Source organism: Mytilus californianus, unplaced genomic scaffold (assembly GCF_021869535.1).
Source record: "Mytilus californianus isolate M0D057914Y unplaced genomic scaffold, xbMytCali1.0.p SCAF_9, whole genome shotgun sequence".
Classification (NCBI taxonomy): domain Eukaryota; kingdom Metazoa; phylum Mollusca; class Bivalvia; order Mytilida; family Mytilidae; genus Mytilus; species Mytilus californianus.
This window is the reverse complement of record NW_026262745.1, coordinates 39,122,135-39,131,244: the sequence shown is the minus strand read 5'-3', so window position 1 is coordinate 39,131,244 and position 9,110 is coordinate 39,122,135. Positions and strand designations below refer to the sequence as shown.

Sequence of the window (9,110 nt, the reverse complement as noted above, 5' to 3'; positions counted from 1 at the left end):
CTTCATAATGACCCCCGTCAAGTCACAGAGACCAGTAAAGAACACAAGTTTACAAATGAGAACAGAAAGACACCTACCAGTACTAAGGCCACATAATTCTTGTTTTAGAAATTGTAGAAATGATGTGACAACTCAAACGAAAAAGAAATTTCACTATCGCTCAGTGTAAAAGGGTAAACGTCAGAACTTATTGTAATACAGTAAAAAAACAGTATTGTCATAAAAAAATAAACCAAACAAGTATTGATCATCAGATTTCAAAATATGATATATTTACCATATAGATTTATAATAAAAAAAAACCAATCAACAGAAACATAATCAAAAGAAACAAAATAACGATAAAAGAGGAAAACTATAGTTTCCCTCTCGAGTAATAGCAGAGGAACAGCAAAATATTGACGTCACTGTCAAACGTGTGTGTGCATGTATCCAACGATTTATTTATAGAACACAGTCATTTGTATCTATATTTTCATTGGAAAATAAACCATGGATCAGGTAAATAACAATGAACGTATTTTAACTTGAATAATAAGACATATGAGACTAAATATGTTGATACTTCGAACATTTTAGAATATCGATCATTAATATACATAATTGTAATTTAAGCATGTTCATATAATATTGTATATATACACTGGACAAATTGTTAATAATATGTACATCGATAATTATGACAATCCTGTTGTGGTATTTGAAATTGTTGTTACCATAGTATCTAATGATACAATGTCAAAGTATTAACATTTGAATATTTGGTTAAAAATAACCTAATTCAAAATATTTAATGCCCTATAATCAAAATTATTCAGTAGTTTCGGTTGATCGATTTTAACAGTAGTTATGTGTATTTTGAATTTTAAACCTGAAATTTGATATGTAAATATATATATTATACCATACCAATAAAATATATATGTGAATAAAAGGAGACCGAATGCGTTGAGTAAACATTAAAACATCATGCATTAAGTCTCTGAGCTATTTCGCTACGCAAAAGAGGTCTTGGTTACTCCCTAGTAAAAATATATTCAAAACAGATAAAGAAACTAAAACTTTGTATGTATTATCTACAGCCTGTGTTAAAACATTTATTTTTCCAAAAAAAATACCCGTTTACATAAATTTTATTTGGACAGTCACACATATGTGTATCAAATTTTAGGATAAAAATTATGTATGTTAATGAATAAAAACGCAGTCCCATTCAAAATGCAATGATCGATTCTTGAAATATTCTTCAAATGCAATTCTGTGTCACGATGCTAATTGTTTAGGAACTGCTAAAATGATTTAGAGACAATGTAGCCTGTATGAAGTTTCACTTTTTGAACAACACAATCCGACATCCACTAGGATTTCATTTTAATTCTAATTGCACATCCCATTCAGTAACCAGAACACATGTTTAAGTAAATTAAAGTTTAACAATTGATTTTAATACGGACATTATGAACAAAATACATGTAATTGAAATTGTAAAAAACCACAACATGAAAATATATTTGTAAAAAATATTTCTAGATAACGCAAAAGACGGAAACGGAGAACAGCCTTGCCAGTGCGCCTAGAGCGTGTCATGATAATATCGCTAAATTTTGGAAAAATACCACCAGAGAGCTGCAGGCCCTAGGAATGCATTTAGATGACATCATTACAGTAACTTTTGGAATAAAGAAATTTCCGGTAATTGACACAAAAATATCAAAACCTGTACAAGCAGCGGCCAATAATTTAGGTGGCGGACACCATGCAGTGATTTTAAAACTGGAAGATAGAAAGAAATGCGCTTTTAAACTTGAACTTGTAGTTGACGAAGACATATGTTCTGTTAATAAAAATTTCAAATGTCCGAATGAAGAATGTAACTTTCAAACCCCCTTTTTTTCAAAACTGGCCAACCATAATTTTTTTGAACACGTTGGTCCAGAAGGAGAAAATGTTCATTACGAGTGTTGTGGTCATGCATTTAGAAATTTTCAGTCTTATTGTCAGCATCAGTATACAAATCATTCAACTAAAGGGACAATAAAATTAAAATTTGAACACATTCGGGAAAACAATTTTGAAAATTTTCTGGATCATGTTCAGTATTTTGGAGCATACAAGAAAAGCACAACTTTAAGACAGGTGATGCAGTGTGCAGTTGACATTATTCTTAACTTTGGTAGATATTGGGTTTACTGCTGGAACTGTCAGGATTTTGCGACTTGGTTTCTTGTCCTAGTCGGAGTTCCCCTGAGAAATGTAGATCCTACATTAGCAGACAAACTTACCGGATCTGGTACAAATAGTAATGCAAGATTAATACAGCAAAGTAAGGAATCGTATTTTTACAAAAAACACAATGAACTTGAGATGCATGATTTAACAGACTGGAAAGGAGGTACTATTTGCGGTGAAAGCGGATGTGAATGTTTACCACCAATGTCACTGGAAGCATTAATACGGCATACAGAGGTTGCACACAAAAGCGACAATATATCAGGTTTGCAAGCCGTATAATTTCATTCATCTTAGAACTATTAAGAGAACAAAATTTAAATATTTACAATTAGAACTAAGTATATAAGAAATAATGATACATTCTGTTGCAACTGATGTTTTTTGTAAAATAAATGATATCTTGTACTGATTTAACTATATTTAACCTGCTCAGGGTAGCCGGATATATAGTAGAATGCCGGAATTTTCGTTCGTCCGGTCGTCCACATTTTGTAGACACAACTCTTCCTAAACCATTGAATTGCGTGATTAAGATTTGACTGTCAATCTGATCGATGCAAAGCTATAAATTATTTTTTACAGGTACAGTTAAATCCTAATTACTTGATGATTATCTAATTAAAAGTCAGAGGTATGATTTACAGTCGGATAAATGTCTTCCTATGAAAAAAAAAAGAAAAAAAGTGACCAATGTACACGTTTCCATATTACCAGTTCACTTTTTTTGTGAAACACATACTAGTCTTGTGAAGACGAAACGCGCTGTTTGTGTACTAAATAATAAGCCTAGTAACTTTGTAAAGGTTTTGTGCGCAGGCAAATTTAAACCTTTTCTTCCTTTCTTCAATTATTAAATAACCCAATTCAATTTATTAACTTAGTTTTACTCAATATAAATAACATGACAAATGCCTGTAGGTGAATAGAAAGTGCTCACCCTTTCCCAGCGTCTGATTTAACCCATTTTTTGGCGGGTTTGTGTTTTTAAACTTAAGGTGGTTGTATGTGGTCATTTTTCGATAATTGTCTTTCTGTTTCCCTATTTTTGGGCCAAGTTGTTGTCTGGTTTTCTTTAAATAGTTGGTTTTATTGCCCCTTGGTATGTTCTGTAATCTTTATACTGAAATATCGACATTTTTGTTCTGATAGTTAGCAGGTTCAAAATCTGACACAAAAACACAGTTAAGTTTCCCTGGGTTGATATTCATTACACTGCAGAACAGATTTTTCAAAAAAATGTCAGCGGTTTAGTTTTTGTATCGGAATGGTGATATAAGATTTTTATACAGAGTCCTGTACATACAAAATATAAAGATCTTCCAATTTAAAAATTTGAAGAGTTTTCAACATAGTCCTTAGCGTGGTACAAATTCCCCTGAAATCTACCTAGCTTGTTTCAAGTTTTCCGAGCACGCCATTTGAATATCTTAGATACAAAGTTTTGTCTTTGTGAAGATATACTTATTTAAAAAGTGATGTATGTTTAAGATAAAAAAAAAAAGGAAAATGTTTAGTAAAAAAGATTAAAGATTAAGATATTTTCAAATGATTTTAAAGGCTGTCTCGATTTTTGTAAATATATGTGGGCTTTCTCTCTCTCCGCATTAAGGTTGTCTTTACCTTTAGACTAAGCTGTCCGTGTTTACTTTACTCCACAACATTTTCTTTGAATACATACCTACCTGTGCACCTGGAAAAATTTAAGACATGGAACCTTGATTTATAAAATTCAAATGCATTTTACAAATGTTTTATGTTTCAAAAAACCGATCGGAATTTTGCTGAGCAATTTTTTTGTCTTCCAAAAATCGCCAAAATAAAAAAAGTTTGGAAAGATGTTTGCAAACCTCCCCAGATGTAATAATATAAGTGAACTGTATTGATGGATACGGATAATAGAAAGAAAATATATAAATATTTGAAAACAATATGTTAAAAGTAAAATCACAAAAATACTGAACTCCGAGGAAAATTCAAAAAGGAAAGTCCCTAATCAAATGGCAAAATCAAAAGCTCAAACACATCAAACGAATGGATAACAACTGTCATATTCCTGACTTGGTACAGGCATTTTCTTATGTAGAAAATGGTGGATTAAACCTGGTTTTATATCTAGCTAAACCTCTCACTTGTATGACAGTCGCATCAAATTCCATTATATTGACAACGATGCGTGAACAAAACAAACTGACACAATAGGTAAAAATGTCAAAAATAGGGGTACAGCAGTCAACATTGTGTTATCATCTTAATCACTATAAAAACAAACAAATGTAACAAAGAAGAACAAAAAGGCATACATCAAATTTAACATCCTCATTTTGTTTAACTTAAACTGTGTAACTTAGTGGACCATGTCAAGTGAAACTCAAGTGTTTGTTTGTTTTATCAAGTTAAAAATGTTTTTAATAGGAATGAGGTCAGTTTGAATTTGCCTTTTTACTTAAATTTGAAGGTGTTTATCTTTGCTGCATAACAGTCAGTTGTGTTGATTATTTTACCTGAATGTTCTCCACAAGCTTCTTATATATACCAAAAATACCAGATGTCTTAACTTCCAGTACAATTTTGATTTGAGGTTGGTCATACATGCAAAATTTGTTTTCATAGAAGTATTTCAAACCAATTGTACTTAAAACCCCTTTATCCTGCTGTTATAATTGCATGCAGTATTAGAAGTAAACGATTACATTATAATATGATACTTTCATCTATTTTATTTGTTTTGCATTATCAAACTTGACTAAAAATGCTATACTTTGACCCAATAATCAGTAGAGTCCTCTCTTCGAATACGAGTCAAACATTAAGGAGTTCCATATAACAATATTTAAAGAAGTGATAATATAAGCCACTTGATTACCCATTAAATAGGATGTGCACAGTCAACCAAAAATTAAAACTTCATTTCCTATCAGCGAAATATTCAATTGATCATCAACCAAAGAACGATCTGGGACGTTGGAATAAATGATTACGAAAATGGTAAACTTCGAATTAAGAATATAAAGATAGTTGAAACCTATTAGCCTTACTTTACTTATCGTTTAGGAATCAGGACAAGGCCAGGAGGAAGGGAAATAGTTGAAAACAAAGTATGAAATCAGTATATAGTAAGAAATTCCTTTTACAATATATGTCATAATCAGGGCGCTCCCTTTGTATTATATTGATTAACGTTTTAATGCCACCTTTGCCAGTAAGTTCTGAAAACAAGGACACCAAGTTATCGTCTTTTGTATAGCAATATGAAACACAACGACCAAATGTGGCTTTGTTTGCTGTGTAAAGGACGTGTTTTACAAAATAACTTGAGGTCCTTCCCTCTTTGTTTTAAAATTTCGTAAGCGTAAGTACATGTATAAACTCTCTTTGTATATTAATAAACAACACAATCAGCAAGGGCAATCTACTTTGTCTTATCTTTTATAATTGTTTGATAATCATTCTCCCGTTGGGGGAATATTGAGTCATATGACTTACCGTCCATGAGTTTTGTACTTGTACATAAACTTGACAAAGTAGATAACCTCAGAATTAAAAGGGGTTATTGTGTTCAGCACTATTATACAAAGGGGACTGGTCTCGATATTTTGTGTTGTGTACACGTATCATTATAGGGATTTGTTAGATTTTCTACCTATTTTCAACTCCCTCCGACTACCGGTGACTCTACTATGATAGGTCTTGTTATTTTCATAATAATGAATTACGCTTCTAAAGTGTGCCATGCTTTTAGCAAGTTAATTATCCTTTTGTAGATGAAAAAAGAATATATCACCGCTGAAACGACTAATAGATTCTGATAACGACACATGTCATCTGCTACGGATATTATTGACCAAATAGGAATTAATTAATGACTAACTGTATGAAAATCAAATTAGAACTTTATTGAATTATAGTATGTATGCAAATGTAAATTTTCACTTTTTGAAAAGAAAAATATTGAGATGCATTGGTTTGCAGAGCCTAAAGGAAGACAATAGGGGTTACAAAATTATATAAAACAGTTGTAGCATGAGAAGAAACTATGTATTTAACCATAAATCTATCATGAGATTTATTGACTAACTGACAAATTGATTATTTATAAAACAGCGTCACATATCTACTTAAGTAGCTTTGCAGTTCGATTTCATAAATGATAAATAACTTTTATCTTGCAAACATGTATAAAAATACGCTACATTAAATATAATTAATGATACGCTACATTGTACACAATTTTTCAGGTTCATCGATGGATGATATGTTCGATGATTTCCTGTACACTGTGTCTGGGAGACATGTGGACATTAATTTAGATGTTAAATTAAAAAGAAGATATTCTCTCTATCAGCTCCGTGGTTCTGATATATGCTCACACACGTCGGTGGTATTTAGTCCGTGGACTTCATTCATTGAATCTAACATACACAAATACGATTTTTACCACACTGCAGAAATGGTAATAGATGGTACAAAAAGCAAACCTCTTGTGAGAACAATAACTGAGGAACGCCATGTAGAAAACTTGAGGTACATTTGTGATATAGATATTTCGACGGAAGAACTGTTAGACTACATGAATGTGATTTACAAAATAACATTTTACTATTCATTAGATGAAAGTTGTATGGCATTTTTTGTGAACTTGTTAGCTGCTTTGAGATATTTTCGTGAGAGGAAAATTATAGTCTCGTCAATTAATGAGGGTCTTTTGGCAGAATATGAAAATTACGGAAGACTGACAGATGTTAAAAAACGACGAAATGCCTTATTAAAAATTATTGAATTTTACTCACTGAATGAGGAGTTTCAAGGGGAGATACAAATTGGGAAATCCTTCTTTCTTTACGATTTTCCGATAGGCAACACAGAAACGTCGTTCGAAAAGTTTATGTCATATGCAAATGCTATAAAACATTTAATTGCAACAAAATTCAATGAAATGCAAAGGTCCAGTAGAGAAAAATGGGTAAGTCTTCATCCACTGATATCAATGTGTTTGATGTCATTCAATACGATAGGAGAGTTGTTTTTGCCGATGTATTTCGTTTTTACTGTACTTCTTATACTAAGCTTTGGATTACCGTTGCTACCGAAAAAGGATATGAATGGATTAAAATTATTTTTACAGTATATAAAGCAACCATACGAATGGCTAAACATACCTTCATTATTACGTAATGTTCTTTTTATCATATCACTAATAGTTCTGGCCTTCGAAGCTCTAAAAGATGACTCAGTGCTAATGTCATCATTCATTATGCAGTACGTATGGCTAATTTGCATTACATTAGAAGGAGATATAAATAAACGAGTTCTCACTTTCCATGAAATTTCCATTAAACATGTCCCTAAGCGTGTAGTTCACTTGATACAACTTGGCACTAGGAACACCCTTTTCAGATTCCCTGTTGCTGTTGTATTAATCCTACCCTTAACATCTTGTCCGTATATTGTTTGCTGTCTTATCATTTTGATAATAATAATTTGTTCATTAAGAACAGTTGGCGAATACCTTTTTACTGGGGGATTACCAATTAGTCTTTTTACATGTCAATATGTGAGAATAATAAATCATTGCATTGTATTCCTGTATCTGTTGGCAATCGCCAGCATTGGTATTCAAGGAGTAATTCGTATACCAGTTTTTCAATTCTCAAAATATCACTGTTTTGCTATTTATATATACACAAGTTTATCATGGTATAGACCACAGAAAATCAACTTACTTATCTGTAGAAATATGGCTTCTACCTATATTACTGCTGTTGAAAGAGACATAATAAAAACACATGATAAGGTATTGATTAGTTCATGGTTATCAATTTTTCACTCTTCCGTATTATTTTCTATGGTTGCGCTCCATGTGATTTGTTTAGTACCAGTTATATGTGTATGTTTTTTTCATGTACATATTTGTTTATTTATCACATTTATCGCCCTTTATTTGCATTGTCTCTTGCTTTATTTTACTATAGATCTTCGGTATGTTATCAAAATTCTTTTCAGTGGTCCACTAGAAAAGTACATACTTCTCAAACAAACAGATTAAACTAAAATCCACTGACCCCTAAGAAGAACAAAAACTCCACAATAATTGGTCTGATTTTTAAAGCAAAACACTGAATATAAAGATTTGAATCCTTTATGTGTTTATATTTTCAATATATTATGAGTCAGAATTTCTTATTTACTATGATGAAAACAGAGAAAAAAATATAAGAGCTATTGATTTTGACTTTGATTTTAAAATTCAATTAAATTTTGTGGTTTAAAAATCTTATTTCAGAAATTGAGACTTGCAAGCAGTACTATTTGTTATATAGATAATGAATGGTGCAAGTATAATAGGACGAATATGAATTTGGTTTGTTTAAGTGAAGTTATCTCGACCGTTCCCCTCCTTTTTGATATATTTGTACATGGATGTCAAAGTTGCAAACTGACTTTGATGTAACACCATCATATAAAATTGTATATTCATATGAAGTTCATATACAAACGCATAGTCAGGCTCTCAAAATGATGATTTTCATTCCATTTTGTTAAACTATCTGTAAACAACGGCCAATATTTGTCGATGAATATATTCAATGTTATTTTTCCAATATTGGCATAACAAAAATTTCAATGAATTACATTTGAAACTACCTGTTTAAAACATGTATGTATATACCACGGTCGGAATATGAAACAACTGCATACAATTGCATACAATGTGAATGTAGCAGTGTTAAGGGAAAAATTCTATGACATATAATAAATACTGGATTGCTTAACACTAATTGTGAATTTATATAATAAAAATATTGATTCTAAGGTATTTCGTTTTGATGACTAGTAAATGATGCTTATGTACCAAACATTTTCACTCACGGCTAGACATA

At 31.4% G+C, this 9,110-nt stretch overlaps 1 protein-coding gene across 2 annotated transcripts; it reads left to right on the top strand.

The window, feature by feature from the left end:
• The first annotated feature begins 425 nt into the window (after positions 1-425).
• On the top strand, positions 426-9,046 carry LOC127714607 (uncharacterized). 2 transcript variants are annotated; one of them, XM_052220673.1, is made up of 3 exons: positions 426-501; positions 1,531-2,494; positions 6,468-9,046. In XM_052220673.1, the coding sequence occupies exons 1-3, from the start codon at positions 493-495 to the stop codon at positions 8,273-8,275; spliced, it is 2,781 nt and encodes a 926-aa protein (XP_052076633.1). In that variant the 5' UTR covers positions 426-492; the 3' UTR covers positions 8,276-9,046. The 2 variants fall into 2 exon arrangements, with proteins under 2 accessions (XP_052076633.1, XP_052076634.1); XM_052220674.1 differs by lacking the exon at positions 6,468-9,046 and having other exon boundaries at positions 1,531-2,642.
• Positions 9,047-9,110: the final 64 nt, after the last annotated feature.